Source organism: Colletotrichum gloeosporioides (genome assembly GCF_011800055.1).
Source record: "Colletotrichum gloeosporioides strain Lc1 chromosome Unknown consensus_2, whole genome shotgun sequence".
Taxonomy (NCBI): Eukaryota; Fungi; Ascomycota; class Sordariomycetes; order Glomerellales; family Glomerellaceae; genus Colletotrichum; species Colletotrichum gloeosporioides.
In genome coordinates, this window is record NW_025544647.1 from 122,603 (window position 1) to 136,947 (window position 14,345).

General features: G+C 56.6%; 4 protein-coding genes and 1 pseudogene across 5 annotated transcripts; 2 read left to right on the forward strand and 3 right to left on the reverse strand.

Moving 5' to 3' along the window:
* Positions 1–1,302: 1,302 nt before the first annotated feature.
* GCG54_00005017 (Copper transport protein ctr6) lies at positions 1,303–2,444 on the forward strand (the record flags this gene model as incomplete). Its single annotated transcript, XM_045405051.1, has 4 exons — positions 1,303–1,416; positions 1,557–1,740; positions 2,022–2,154; positions 2,327–2,444. The coding sequence occupies 4 exons, from the start codon at positions 1,303–1,305 to the stop codon at positions 2,442–2,444; spliced, it is 549 nt and encodes a 182-aa protein (XP_045271235.1).
* Positions 2,445–2,885: 441 nt separating this feature from the next.
* GCG54_00005018 lies at positions 2,886–4,883 on the reverse strand (annotated as a pseudogene). Its single transcript has 3 exons — positions 4,371–4,883; positions 3,712–3,928; positions 2,886–3,613 (listed from the first exon to the last, which is right to left on the reverse strand). Coding segments are annotated over exons 1-3 (1,458 nt in total).
* Positions 4,884–6,268: 1,385 nt separating this feature from the next.
* GCG54_00005019 (uncharacterized protein) lies at positions 6,269–8,509 on the reverse strand (the record flags this gene model as incomplete). The annotated part of the gene is made up of 3 exons (XM_045405052.1): positions 6,269–7,308; positions 7,505–7,622; positions 8,414–8,509. The coding sequence occupies 3 exons, from the start codon at positions 8,507–8,509 to the stop codon at positions 6,269–6,271; spliced, it is 1,254 nt and encodes a 417-aa protein (XP_045271236.1).
* A 2,562-nt stretch (positions 8,510–11,071) lies between these two features.
* Positions 11,072–12,591, forward strand: GCG54_00005020 (putative mannosyltransferase KTR5; the record flags this gene model as incomplete). The annotated part of the gene is made up of 3 exons (XM_045405053.1): positions 11,072–11,595; positions 11,661–12,099; positions 12,286–12,591. The coding sequence occupies 3 exons, from the start codon at positions 11,072–11,074 to the stop codon at positions 12,589–12,591; spliced, it is 1,269 nt and encodes a 422-aa protein (XP_045271237.1).
* Positions 12,592–12,905: 314 nt separating this feature from the next.
* Positions 12,906–14,176, reverse strand: GCG54_00005021 (Protein ERD1-like 1; the record flags this gene model as incomplete). Its single annotated transcript, XM_045405054.1, has 2 exons — positions 12,906–14,035; positions 14,086–14,176. The coding sequence occupies 2 exons, from the start codon at positions 14,174–14,176 to the stop codon at positions 12,906–12,908; spliced, it is 1,221 nt and encodes a 406-aa protein (XP_045271238.1).
* Positions 14,177–14,345: the final 169 nt, after the last annotated feature.

The following is a 14,345-nucleotide window of genomic DNA, read 5'->3' on the forward strand; positions in this document are numbered from 1 at the left end:
CAAAACCCACAGCCGGTCCCCAACCGCTCAGCGGAAACAACCCCGCCGTATCTGCCGAGCGATCCTTGAACAGCATCAACTGTCCAGTGACGGAGCAGCAGTGCGAAGAGATGTGCAAGACCAAAAGAGCCACCCATGTGACGCATGGCATCACACATGTCTGGGAGCCGGGCCCCCCTCGCCCCGCCCTACCCGTCTGGCGCTGTCTCGCCCACTTCGCATTCCCTGCCCTCGCTCGCTGTACGAGGCCGTCTGTGAGAGAAGATGGGACAGTGGACTCGGGAGCGATCCGCCCTCGTCTGCGTCAGCAATGCAATCCCCCAGGCCGCTGCCATCTCACTGGAGAAAAAAGCACGCTGGCTGGCCACCTGATGCTGGCGAACGAGACTTGCATCCGAGGATGCGAGCAGAGGGGAGAGGCCCGGGCGGAACCACCCTCTTAAAACAATTCAGACGAGTCAACAACGCCTTAGCCGCCGCGAATGCACTGCCAGGTCCTTCCCTCCCGCCACGTCCCGCATCCAGTTCGCCCCAAACTCACTCACTGCGAAGTTGCTTACGGCGTGCCTAGAGGTTAGAGGGCAGTGGAAGTACACGGCACAGCGCACTCAGCGGCACTGCTCCAGCCCCTCCTCGTCCAACCAGACCAGAGCTATTCCGCATCGACCTTAACTCTCCTGCCACGCACCAGAAGAAAGGCTGACACCCTTTGAACAGTGCCCGTCTGAGTTGTTGGCTAGTCGAGCAGCCCGTTAGTTACCTGCTCCTTCCCTACACCGACAGTGACAACCAAACAAAAGGAACGAGGGAACATCCCGTCGCAACCTGCGCACATATGAGCAAGTTTCCTCAAGCCACGGGCCCGCCACCGCTTTCTCTGCGCAGTGCCCTGAGTGATATTTTTCTGCATGACCATGTACGGCACAAGGCTGGATCCGCATGCCTTGCCGTGATAAATCCCAGAATCCCATATTCTTCAACAGGCGTGCTCTGCCCATTCATTCTAGATCGTCTCTCTGATACCCGCCCGCATATCTTCCCCTTAGCTCCCGCTCTAACCGACCACGACGTACCCTCCCCCCCGCGTACACCTCTTATCTTATCAGACACCACCCCCAGCTGATGTGACACCATCCGACCCCCGACCGCAGTATCACATCCCGAGCCTTTGGGCCCCCTTAACCCTTCTTTCTCAAACATCAACAACCGCAATCCGAACCTCGACGACCGCTTCTTAATCCCTCTCCTCGAATCCTCGACCATAGCATCCGTCAAAAAATACCCAGAAATTTCCCCGTCAAAATGGACCACGCACACATGGATCACTCCCACATGGACCACGCCGCCATGGACCACAGCAACATGGGCGGCCACGGCGGTATGGGCGGCGGCATGGGCGACCGCTGCAGCATGAGCGTATGTCCTTTCTCTTCACGCCTTCTTCACGGCGGCGGCGGCGAGCTATTGCCAATAGCTTGGCTTCTTCCCCGTCCCCGCGACCCGCTCCCTCCTCCGAACATGCGCAAGCCATGCTAACCTCCCATCTTCCGTGTTAGATGCTCTTCACCTGGGACACGAACAACCTCTGCATCGTCTTCCGCCAATGGCACATCCGCTCGACCGGCGGCCTCATCATCTCCCTCCTCCTCGTCGTCGCCCTCGCCGCCGGCTACGAGGCCCTCCGCGCCGCATCCCGCCGCTACGAGCAGTCCGTCAACAAGCGCGTCGACTCCCTCCCGAGTAAGCTTTTCCTCCAGCCCCGGCCGAGCCATCTACATGCGCATATATCACACACACATATCCAGACAATCTCCCAAAACATACAAACCTCCCCTCTTCATAAATCACAACCCCCACAAGACTCTTTGCTTTACACATAAAACACAAACATGCGCAAAACACCTCTCTAAAAGAGCCGCCTCCTCTACGAAGGAGGCCGGCCCCCGGTGAGCGCAGATATTACAAAACCCCCCTCCCCCCTAGAACCATGTGAAAAAGCTAAGAGTCTTGTCTTCCTTGAGGCATCGCTGGCACCGTTACTGAGACAACCCCCTTCCTATGGACAGGACGCGAACAAGCAGAGGCCAGCAGGACCGCCCACATCATCAAGGCAGCCCTGTACGCCGCGCAGAACTTCTACGCCTTCATGATTATGTGAGTTCCCCTCGTCTCCCTTCCAGCCGCCACGTTTGGGCTACATGCACGGGGTGCGCAAGCAAATGCGGCCGCCATGCCGTGCGCTGCGCGGCGCTGCATGGAATCCACCCGCGCGCGCATAGTACCATTCACAACCGCATTCGTCGAAACTGACCTCAACCTCCCCCAGGCTCATCTTTATGACTTACAACGGCTGGGTCATGGTCGCAGTCGCCGTCGGCGCCTTCGTCGGCTACGTCATCTTTGGGAACTCAACCTCCTCCACAAAGGACAACGCCTGCCATTGAAAGAAACTCCCCGTTTTCCCTTAAAAACCAACACGAACACGTCCCACAGCTTCAGGGGACCCGACTTTTGTTTGCAAATGGCATATATCCTTTCTTTCCAGGGACCGCGGGGGACGCAGCTTTGGAATCATCATTCGCGCGGAGGAGCAGGGGCAGGAAATGGGTGTGCGGGCAGGCGGGCGCATTGTTTATTGGTTTCTGATGTTGCAAGTCGCAGGCGTTGGACACATTCCCGTACGCTTTCTCCCTCGGTAGCAAAAAGGACGAGGGGCAGGGTAAAGCAGATCTTCGTTCCGTCATGGCAGCTGCGGCTTCTTTTAGCCGGCAGACTCTATAGTTATTTCTACAAGGCGGGGAGAAAGCACCCTTCTTCCCAAAGAATCATACCCAATGCAAGCATATTTCCCAAACTCTCTGACTCTTTTCCCAATAATTCTCTCACATCTTGGCCGGCTCCGTCTTCTCCTTATCCTTGTCACCCGCCCCCTCGTCCCTTTTCCTCTTCTTGTCAACGAGGCTGCCCTCGCGCTCCGCCTGCAGGATGATCTCCTCGTCGCCAAAGTGCGGGTTGCACTCGAACTCGGGCTCTTTCCCGTACGCGATGCGCGCCGCGTCGACGAGCATGTGCGCCGTGAGGCCCCACACCTTGAACCTCCGTTGCTGGTCCTGCTCCTCCTCGAGCTTCTCGGCGAGGTTGCCCTGCGGGTGGTCCGCGTCCATTGCGTTGCCGGGCGTCGTGACGCGCTGGTCGTCGACGGGGACGTAGAAGTTGTGCACGCGCCAGGGGTGGTCCTTCCACTGGATCCAGTTGCCTTCGTACCAGCTCCCCGGGGGCAGCGGCCTCTGCTTCCTCTGGTTTGCGAGTGATGATGGCGATTCCTGGTCCGTGGCGCGGAGGAAGTTGTGGAAGGGGGCGGAGAAGACGGCGGCGACCTCCTTGGCGTCGAGGCGGGGGATCATGCGCTCCTCGACGAGCGGGGAGGGGTGCTCCGGGTCGTCGGGCTCCTCGTCGGCGTGGAGGAAGGCGACGCAGGGGCGGACGACGAGCTCGGTGCGCGCGAGGTTGTAGGGGAGGTAGCAGAGGGGCTCGATCTTGAAGGGTTTGGGGATGCGGGCGTCGTCCATGGGCAGGCCGATTTCTTCCCAGGCTTCACGGCGGGCGATTTCGTCTTGGGGGTGGTTAGATGTGCTTCTTCTGCATTTCATGTCTCTGGCTATCCCACTTGGTGTGTTGTGAAGAAGACAGAGGCAGAGGGTAGTGACTTACACGGCGTTTCTTGCAGGGTGTCCGCCTTGCCGCCCGGGAAGGCGGCGTGGCCGGAGAAGCTCCGCAGGCTGGCGGCGCGCATGGTGATGACAACGCGGAGGTCGCCCCTGCGGTCGGCGTAGAGCAGGATGAGGACGGCGGCGCGGCGGCTGACGGGGAGGCGGTCCCAGAGGGGGAACGGGGGCGGGACGTAGCGGCGCAGCCGCGCGATGGCCGCCTTTGAGCGCATCAGCATGCGGTTCGCGCACAAGTACATGGTTGCTTCTTCTGGCGGCGGCGCGACATGTGTGTCGGCGCCACACACGCAGAGAAAGGAAAAGGAAAGGGGAGAAAGAGAGAGAAACAAAAGAAGAATGGCGAGGTTGGAGTGTGAGATGTTTGGGATGTATATACTATGTTACATGCGTGTGTGTGTGAGATGAGGTGAAGGGTGGAGGAGGGGTGTGAGGATATGGCGGCGATGATACATAAAACTGAAGGTGGGCTGGATGCCGCATAAGTCGAGATGTAGAACTGACTACAACTACGACTACTGCGAACGTCGCCTTGGATGATGCTACTATGGCTGCGAACTACTGCAAGGTTCTACATCGCGCGAGGAGGCAAAAGACAGGAGAGGTGACAACTAGAACTCAAGAGCAGGCGGAAGAATGACTAACCGCAGAGACGGCGTTCAAGGGAGCCATGGCCTCAGCATCCCAGTAGCTCGTTACCTCCTGGAAGTCGTCGTCGCCGTCGAGGATGAGGATCTTTGGTTCGTCGTCACTGGTAGTGGTGGTGTTGGTGTTGGATGCTGCTGCTGACGTTGCAGCGGTAGCGGCGGCCGGGTCCTTGGCGAGCGCTGCGGCTGCGGCGAGGTGGGTTTTGATCTCGTGGACTTCGGCGTCTGTCGGGGGTGTGGTGGTGGTGGTGGCGTCGTCGCCGTTGGATTTCTGCTGCTGCAGGGCTGGAGTGGTGTCGTTGGTGGTGGTGGTGGTGGATGGAGTTGCTGTGGTTGTTGTTGATGTTGTTGCGTCTTCGGAGAAGGACGGGGGAGAGGTTGGGTCCGGCGCGGAGAGCTGGGTCATGTTCTCCCTGCCTCGGATGGACCTGCTGAAAGCTTGTGCGGGGGAGTTGGAGTTGGAGACGGAAGAGGGGAGGCCAGGGTAAAGTAGGGGAAGAGGGTGCTTTGCGCTGGGAGGAGGCACAAATGGTGGATGGCTGGTGTAAGGTAGATGAGGGAGGGGGGTGTAAGAGGTGTCGGAGACGGAGGTGGATGGATGTGGTAGTTGATGGGTAGGGTGAACTCCCCGGAGCTAGAAAGCCTGAAAGTCTAATAACGTGCAACGCAATGTTGGTGCACGCTCGCTTGTCTTCTATCTCACTCTGTATGTGCTGTCAGGCTAGACTGTGACACGGATGTTTGCCGCTGTGTACTTCCCGCGCGGGATGTGGTAGGCCGGTGGAGAAGTGATGAAAGTGTGGTGCCGGGTTCAGGTTTCCTGTCTGGGAATTCCGTATCGTTGGAGAAAGGAGGGGGCCAAAAGGGAAAGGGAAAGATGATCAGAGAGCCAAGATGCTTGCTGATGGAGTAATGTCTGCTGGGAAGACGAACATGTTTGGGGGAAGATGGAAAAAAGGCCGAGCCGAATTGCGGGGGTGGGGTTAGTTGAGTGAGATACCCGAGCTTCCACGGCACACTGCACCAGGACTGCCCCACTATTCCCACCTCACCTACGGACAAGGGGCCGATGACCGGAACTACTTTATTAGATCATGGTCAGATATCATTGCCATCAAGATGGCAAAACGATGTTCCTGGATAAAGGCAGTAATCACCTAGGCACTCATTGGCTCGTCAATAACTTGGTTTGCCGCCGGAGGGGTGTGAAGCCTAACATATGGTGGCCTGCCTGAAGCTCGGTAGGCGGCGGCCGGAGGACGGAGGGGACGGGGCTAGAGGCCGAGGCGTGTGAGCTGTGCTTGTGATAGGCCCCGGCACAGGCGCTGCATGCTCTACGTCCAGCAGGACCCCTAAAATGTCTGCTATTACTTATCCATTACCTTATCGGTGCATCTCAGGCATCTCAGGACGAGGAACCTCACGCCTCACGCGGTGCCGGAGCTTTCATACTTTCAGCGTGCATCAACGGCTTCATTTGTTCTCATGTCTTCTATTTCATTAGATCAGTCGTCTGGATTATATCTCCAAACACATCTTTGGCTGTACACCAACCATCGCTAATACGGCTGAGGATAAAATGTGGTGACACAAATACTGCCTTCCATGACATGCGGCCACGCTTCCCTCAAAAATAGACCCTGTCTAGATGGCGCCGTCGATATCCCGTCCATGACGGGCCCGGACAAACATGCAACGCTAACGCGAACACCGAGACAGGACACCATCTCAAACTTTTCCCTGTCATCCCAAGAGCTTTTGCCCGAACTTGGCCGCTTCCTCATCCCAAACACGGCGGGCGTGCTGCGTCCCTCCCGTGACGACCAACAAGCATACAGCAGCCAACCAAAGCCGCCCCGAACGCCACGCCGACGTCGTCGCATATTGGAACCCTCCTCATGTTGCGCTGCCCTCCGGAATCACCCGGATGCTCTGCCTAAGGTTCTCCCTCCGTCGCTCATCCTTGGACTGCACCATCACGCTTGCGGTCCTCCTGACGTGGGCTGCGAGATTTTGCACCGAACGCCTGGCCATCCTGTTCGGCGAGTTGGTCGCCGTCACGGGCGACCCGGTACCGGAGGACGACATGGACGACACCGTCTTCGCGGTGGTAGGCGTCGCCACGGTTCGGGGTTCCGCGCCCGGCCCATCGACCGGTGATGTGCCCTCTGAGACCGCCCTCCGGTGCTCGCCGCTCCACCTGAAGACGCGGGAAATGGCGTCCGAGTACTTCACCCGGAGACGGTCATCGTCCAGCGAGTGCGCGTGCATGTCTGGACGCGAGCCCACCGTCAGTCTTCCCGAGCCCGTCATGGGACCCGGTGGGGATGGGGACTGTGATTGCGTCGTGGTGTTGATGCCCGTCGGAGGGCGCTTCCTACCGGACTGAAGCACCTTGGTCGCGAAGCTCAGTCGGTTTTTGGGAGGCACAATGGAGTCGCGACCCGACTCGGTGCTGGCCCTGGATGATGCCGCGGCTTTCTTGCGCTCAGAGTTCGCAATCGACGTAGCTGTCGCGTGGTAAAGATCCTTGGCTCCCACATAGCTAACCTCCATATGATTGTTCCGCCGTGCCGGTAAGGTCTCAAAGTGATGCATGCCCGGCGATCTCAGCGGTCCAATCTCCGAATCGCGACGGCGTGGGCTCGCCTCGTCAAAGTCGAGAATCTCAACCCGGGGCGGTACCGGCGATGCAGGAATCCAAGATGCGTAGTTTCGCTTTGAACTGGGACTGAAGTCCCAATCACTGTCAAAATCTGATTCGTCGTCGTAGTCATCAGTAATCAGGCCTAATGTCCGCGTTGGTTCTGATGATGATGGCGGCGGGGGTTTGCTCGGGTTGTCCGGTGTTGACGGTGGGAATGCGAGCTTGCCTGGTGGCAGGGGAGATCGGGGTGGACGCGGTGGCGGGATGGCTTTATATGCGACATCGAGGCCTGTGATCTGTTTGATCTTGGCGGAAGAACGATGTAATGTGCAAGGTGTAGTTATCGGGTTCAAAAGTAACGGCGACGACGGTAGATTTGGTGTTGAAAGGCGCCGTGGAGCCAAAGCTCTCGTCACCTCCTCATCGCGTGGAAGTCGCCGAGGTGTTGGCGAGCAGCTTCGGTGTTCTGATGATCTCCTGGATACGGGTGTCGGGCTGTGCTGGATCAGAATTGTACTGATCTCGTTTTCGAGTCTCTCGATCGCCCCCCGCCCTGATGGTGCCGGTGACGGCGTATTCCTCCGTCTGCTTCGCGATCTCGTACTATTGATTGTCGTCCTCGATGCAACAGAGAAAGCCGAGACCTGACGTGAAAGACCGGGTCTCAAAGGAGGAAGTGGTGGCAGGGGCTTTCTTTGGTATGTGCTCGACGGTTGTTGAGGAGGCAGATCGTGTCCAGGCGGAATGGCAATCTCTAAGCTAGGCGGCAACTGGCTGGGGATGATTCGAGGTTCCATCTTGGATGATTCCTCGACACGACAGTGGGATGGAATTTCGGTGCGGAAGAGGGAAAAAGTCCAACAAGAATGATGTCTAGGACGAAATCCGGGAGTCTGGCGCAATATGTTCCATACCACTGGTAGCAGCCCGTCGATGACCAAGCTGATGAGCGAGACACCCAACCGAATGCGGCGAAATGGTTTTCTAGAACTGAGCACGAAGTCTTTGTCGGTGGTGATGACTGGATCGGGAATGGCTAGCTCAAAGCGAATGACTCTCTGAACAAAGAGTTGTCGTGTGGAAAGTAAAGGCCAAGCCGCGGTAGCAAGCCCTCGTCAGTTGAGGACCCCTTCGTTGAACTTCAAGGATTTGACTGAATGGCGGATGTGTGGAATCTCAACGTGCGTTAGAAGAGGAAACAAGCAGGTGCCCTCTCAAACACCTGAGTTAGAGGGGGATTGGCTGCCGTTATCTACGTCGTGAGAAACCAAAGCATCAGCTGGCATCTTGTGTGCCAACCATCCACGAAGACATCTGATGGTGTCAAGCTTGTCACTGTTTGACAGTTTGGCTGAGCCACTTTCATTCGTCCAATGAAGCAACTTGCTGCTCACATCCATTGAGATGATTGCTTGATCAGGCCACTTGTTTGCCCGTACTGGTTGCAAGAGGATGTATGCCAAGGTTGTTTGGAGCAGCTGTCCCTGCATGTTGATCTGCAGGGCTGACGCTGTGATGCTCCTGCTCCCTGTGCCACCCCTGATCTTCCTTACTTGACATCCCGTCCAGTCCGGGGCCGAGGCGGAACGGCAGGAGCATGAACCTAATCGACATTTACACGCGTAAAGGCGTGGGGTCTTCGGCAAGCAAGGTTAGAGCATCTTTGAGGCTTCGCGCCGAATACTTGGCCAAAGTCCGACACTCAAAGCAGTCTTAGCTTCTACAACCGCCGGTTGACGAGACGTCGTAGTATGAATGTCCGTCAGCGCGGACAAAGAAGCTAAGAAAATTGTTGCGCCTCGCGCTGAAAGATGGCTCTTGGCTACAATTCGCTCAAGAACGACTATCCAGGAGAGCACTGTTTGTGCTCGGGAAGACGACAGCCCGCGGCGGCCGCGTGCTTTGGCATCATGAGGAGAAACGGCGGCCTGACGTTACTGTCCCGGGGCTGCGCAGGCAGCCCATGGCTCACGCCCCCTTTGCACTCATGTAACGAACGAACAACGCTGCAAACTTGAATGGGTGAAGACACCTAAAGTCTGCTTGAATGCCTCCTCGATGAGCTCTGAGACATTGCCCTTGTCGACCCGTCAGCTTGGGTCGAGCGGGGTGCTTCCCGGGAGAGTGGAACATGGAGGTTGGCCAACTCGAAAGGAAAGCTTCGCCTTTCCCCGCCGAATCGCCGCACAGAATTGGTCGATGACGGACATCATGATGGATGCTACCAGGGGCAGTCTTTGTCTAGACAGGCCGCTCTAACCGAGTCCCAGCTCTCACAGATCTGGCGCCAAATCCGAGACACGGGGATGAATCGTGATTCTGCTCCAGGGCCTCGCAACCTGACTTAGGATCTCGCCTTCGCATCTGAAATTCGTAGGGGACCGGAGAGATGGAAGTAATAGGCCGTTGAAGGTCGGCATAGCCGTTTGAAATCTCTGCTGTAATCGGATTGGGTATCGAGCGTAGTTCATGGCCTGACGGGCCCCTTTGGAGTTGTTGCTAGACCCACGTCATTATGTCCGCAAACGGCGATAGACAGCAGTTCCCTCGCTTTACAGAGTGTGGCGGCCCGATGGTAGCCAATCGCGATGCTTTTTCACACCAGCCCCGGGGCCAGGCCTGCTCTGATGAACCATGCGCCCCTGCCCGAGTTCTCGACCCGTCTCTTTTCCAGGGCCTCCCGTGTTCACGGCTGAGGAGCTCCCTCATCGTATGGGATTGCTGGGAGAGTTGCCAGGCGCAATCATCGAAACCGATGCCTTTTCTTGTGGCGATAGTAGTTTAGAAGCTCCCGCTTGTGGTCTTCTCCGCCGATGGACACGTGCTGCGATCTGTGGATGCTGCATAGCCTCACCCTGCCTCAGCCATTCTCCTATATGCCGTACGCTATCACCACAAAAGTATTGTGATCCTCCAAGGCGAAGGTCCAAAAGCGTGTTCCTTGGGGCTGATTTTGAGGCTTATCGCAGACGCATGGCCCTGTGCGGCGTACTGCATCCTTGAGGTCTCTGGGACGGGAATGCTTCATGACGATTGCGAAGGACTCGTGTTACACGTGTCATGCAAGCTGGCAAGTTACTGCAAGCCCGTGGCTGACAGGAAAGATCCAGGCGAACAGGTCAAATAGTGACATTGAAAGGAGTGTCTTCTGGTGCTGCTGAGCCTGAGCACAGCGAATTGTCAAGCCGTGGGCAAAGCTGAAGAAAGGCTGAAGTCGGAGGGATCTGCATGATGGTTCAGCGATCTGAAGATCTCAAGGGCATTCCGACAGCCCAGGAACATCCTCAATCGTAGAGCATGAGGTTGCGATTGGCAACGAGTCTGGATCGATGGGTGGTGACCAGAGCTCCTTTTGGCGGTCTCTGAGCTTCCAGCGGAACTGGTCTTGGACGAGACAACTCTCAGCCTCAATGCTTCCACGGATGCGGAAAAGAAATTGTGGGCAATAGTAGTCGAGAGGTCTCCTTTTCTCAAGGCGGCTCATTAACTGCCCGTCCCGCGTTGGGTACGTGGTTACCCGTGCGGGGGGCAGATATCCTGCAGCTAGCTCGAGCACTGGGCAGACTGGATAGGGATGAGCCAATGCCGTCCCATCTTTTGATTGATGGCTTGCAGACGATCTTCAGGCTAGCCAGGGGGGATTCTCCCGCTTTCTCCCTCTCTTCGTAACTCCCGTGGTCCAGACAGCGCCAACACAGGTTCAATCTCCTGGCTGGTGTCAGTATGCGTCTGGCGTGCGTCAGCTCGGGCTTCTTCGAGTCAAGCTGGCGTCAGCTACGCCATGTGTCTATGTACAGACGGGCTTGCGACTGCGGTCGCGGTCAATCGCGTCCGCAGCCAAACATTCTGCGCGCGCCAGCTGGGTCGTAGTTTACCCGTGTGTCTTGGATCTGATCCAGAGGCAGCGCTTGGGGTGCCTAGGGAGCCTAGCATTCCTCTCGACTTGAGATTCTCCTTGCTTGTCAGCCGAATAGGAAATAGGAAGTTCATGCAGCAATCAACAAAGCCGGAGAGGAAGTAGCAAGTCCTTCCAAGATCGCATTGTGCAGGCCATGATTCGCCGATACGTGAGTCCGCGACGACGACCGACGTCCTTCCGTCTGCCCATCTGGGTTTGGGTACTCCTTGCCATTGGGCTGCTCGAGTCTGCGTACCACTGTAGCAAGTTCAGGGTACCGGTTCCGGTCGAAGAGCAAGATGAGCCGTTCTACACGTCGTGTCGTGAGCCAGACGTGACTGGCAACCGCGAGAACGGAGTAATTGTCATGCTGGCGAGGAACTCGGAGCTCGAAGCCGCAAACCATACTGTCGCATCTTTCGAGAGGCACTTCAATCGATGGTTCCATTACCCAATCGTGTTCCTCAACGACGAGCCGTTCGACGACAGGTTCATGGAGGTACTGGGGAGTACATCGAGCGGAGTTGTGACATTCGAGACAATACAACGGGAGGATTGGACGTTTCCGACGTGGCTCAACCAAACGGCAGCGAAGGAGAGCATCGCCAAGCAGGGAGCACGTGGAACGATACATGCTGGGCAAGAAGGCTACCACCACATGTGCCGGTTCTATTCAGGGTGAGTAAGAAGACTGGGCAGGTACTGAGTACTTGAAAGAGAGAGACTCACCGAAAGCAATGCAGGAAATTCTATCACCTCGAAGTACTCCAAAAGTACAAGTGGTACTGGCGACTCGAACCGGACGTCGATTTCTACTGCTCGATAACATACGATCCGTTCGTCGAAATGGCTCAGCGCAAGAAAGTGTATGGCTTCACATTGTCTCTCTGGGAGGAATGGGCCACGGTGCCGTCGCTGTTTCGACACACGGCCGAGTTCAAGGAGGCCTTCGACATCGCGTCATCGTCGCTTTGGACGGCGATGATGGAGCCGTCCTGGCTGCCGTATCCATTGAGATCGTTGATGAGTTTTCTACCGCATCGCGATCGATTCGGCGACGCCTGGAGCGGCTGCCACTACTGGAGCAACTTCGAGATTGCAGATCTCGACTTCTTCAGGGGCAAACAATACCAGTCGTTCTTTAGGGTGCTCGAAAGCACAGGCGGGTTCTATTTCGAAAGGGTGAGTCGACAGCCGCGCATTGAAGAATACGTCGAGGTACATGTGGTGATGGGGAGTGTAAGAAAGAAGAAGTCACTTCCTTTTCAAGACTGCCGAGCCGCTTCCCGGAATACCTCCACTACGCCGCTGCCTTGGCGACTTTCGGGTTGCACAAGATCGCTAACAGGGATTTGTCGTTGCATTTAGTGGGGAGATGCCGCTGTACATTCGCTTGCTGTGGGCATGCTCCTTGATCCCAGCCAGGTTCACCACTTTGAAGACTTTGGGTACAGACATGACGACGTCTTCCAATGTCCCGCGAATGCCCCAGGAGGGCAACTAGAAGGCTCTCGTAGGCTTGGCAACGAAACATTCTCGCCACCAATCGAAGGCGGCATTGGGTGCCGGTGCGAATGCGACGGCCGGAGGAGGAGCAATTACAACGGCTACTGCTTGAACAAGTTGAAGGCGCCGAACACAGCGAAAAGGCCTTGGCTGTCTTGGTCACTGTGAATAAACGCCCTTGCATTGGCTTGTAGTGTTGGAGGAAGTAATGGGAGATGAGTTCCGGTGTAAGTTGCCTACCTAACCAGGAGACTCGGAGGATAAACGAAGAAGATACCCATATCATAATCGCAAATACAGCTTTACATAGAACAGATTTGTTTGAAGAAAATCTATAGACTCGATGAAAGGTGTCGAACTCCTGCAGGCCCCCAAGCAGATCGCTGATTTTGACCGCTCTTCCGTCTAGGCCGATAACTCCAGAGATTCCTAATCGCACACTACATTACAGTATCTTTCTCATCAGGGGGCTTGCTGGGCCCCTAATCTTCGTCAGAATCATACTTGCCCTGGTAGTCTCCCAGCAAGATGTCGTCAACTCCCAATCCCGACGTGTTGTTCCTAAGCCACTCCGTCTCGACCCGGAAGAATATCCACACCCACCGTCGAAATACCTCGAGAGATTGCAAAAGGAAAATGGAGCTTTCAAAGTCGGTAAACTTGTCCAATGTCGCGCTCAGCTTAATGGACCAAGTGCAACGCAACATCAAATCCATCCCGATAACGCAGTAGTAGATGACGGGCTGCTGGAAGACAAGTCGCCGCCGCAGGCCGAATGGGTGTTCCGGGTTGTTGCGCTCCCGGGCCGAGGAGAAGAGAGTCAGGTCCCAATCCTTGGCGACATCCCAGTACCAAGAGTAAAGCGAGTTGACCAGTGCTGCTACCAGCCACGCCCTGTTCAGCCCAGGCGCAGACGTACCGGCCGGCAAGCTGCGCTGCATTGCGCCGAAGATAATGACCGGAAACGCTGTCGCGTACTTGGTTGCGTTGGCAAGATGCTGACCGCCCCAGCCGACAGACTCCTTATACGGCGCCCTCTTGACTCGTAGATATTCGATGATACACTGTCGGAACCGGATCGCGAAAGGCACGGCCATGATGAGCGGTACCATGACAGTTCCGCCACAGTTGCGGTCAGGACGAGCGGTCGAGGAGCCAGACGGCGTGAAGAACATGCAGAGGACAACGTAGAGGTCTCCCAGGATTTTCGAGTAGCTCGTCAACACATCGGCGAGCAGGATGTCTCCGAACTTGCCGTCCTGAGCCTGCGCGATCCCTCCGATGCTCACGCGCTTCAGCGTCGCAAGGAACCGCGAGCGCCCGCCGTGTGAGAAGCTGCGGATCGGGACGAAGAAGATGGCCGCGAGGGCGACGAAATATGTCATCGGCAGCCAGTCATATTCGATAACGAGGGAGGGTGTACGGCGGGTGAAGATCCAGAACGTCGAAATCGAGAGGAAGAAAACGGTGGACAAAACGGTCGCGAGGCGGTATGTCGAGAGGTGGTGTGCCGGCTCCGTCGGAGAGGATCGTGTAGGGTATCGGATCAAGGTGGGCACGTCGATTTTGAACTTGTGCAGGCAGTGAAGGTTGACTGCCCAACCCCAGACGGCTATCTTGCTGTCAGTCCCGTTTTCCAAGCATGAGGTATTGGCGACTAACCCAGTATGATAATAAACCCAATGCGATAGGGCAGGGGAAAGGTCAAGCTGAACGAGTCGAGCTCCGACTCGACCTTCGGATCACCGTCCATGGCGATGGGTGAGAAGGGAACAAGGCATCGAGAACGGAAAGGAGGGGCGGGCTCTACGGAGCCAGAACTGTGTCCAAAGGAGTGACTAGAACTCAAAGAAACTTCATGCGAATTAAAATCGTGGTGGACCGCGACAGGAAGTGTATCACGAGGAATCGACTTCAAGCAG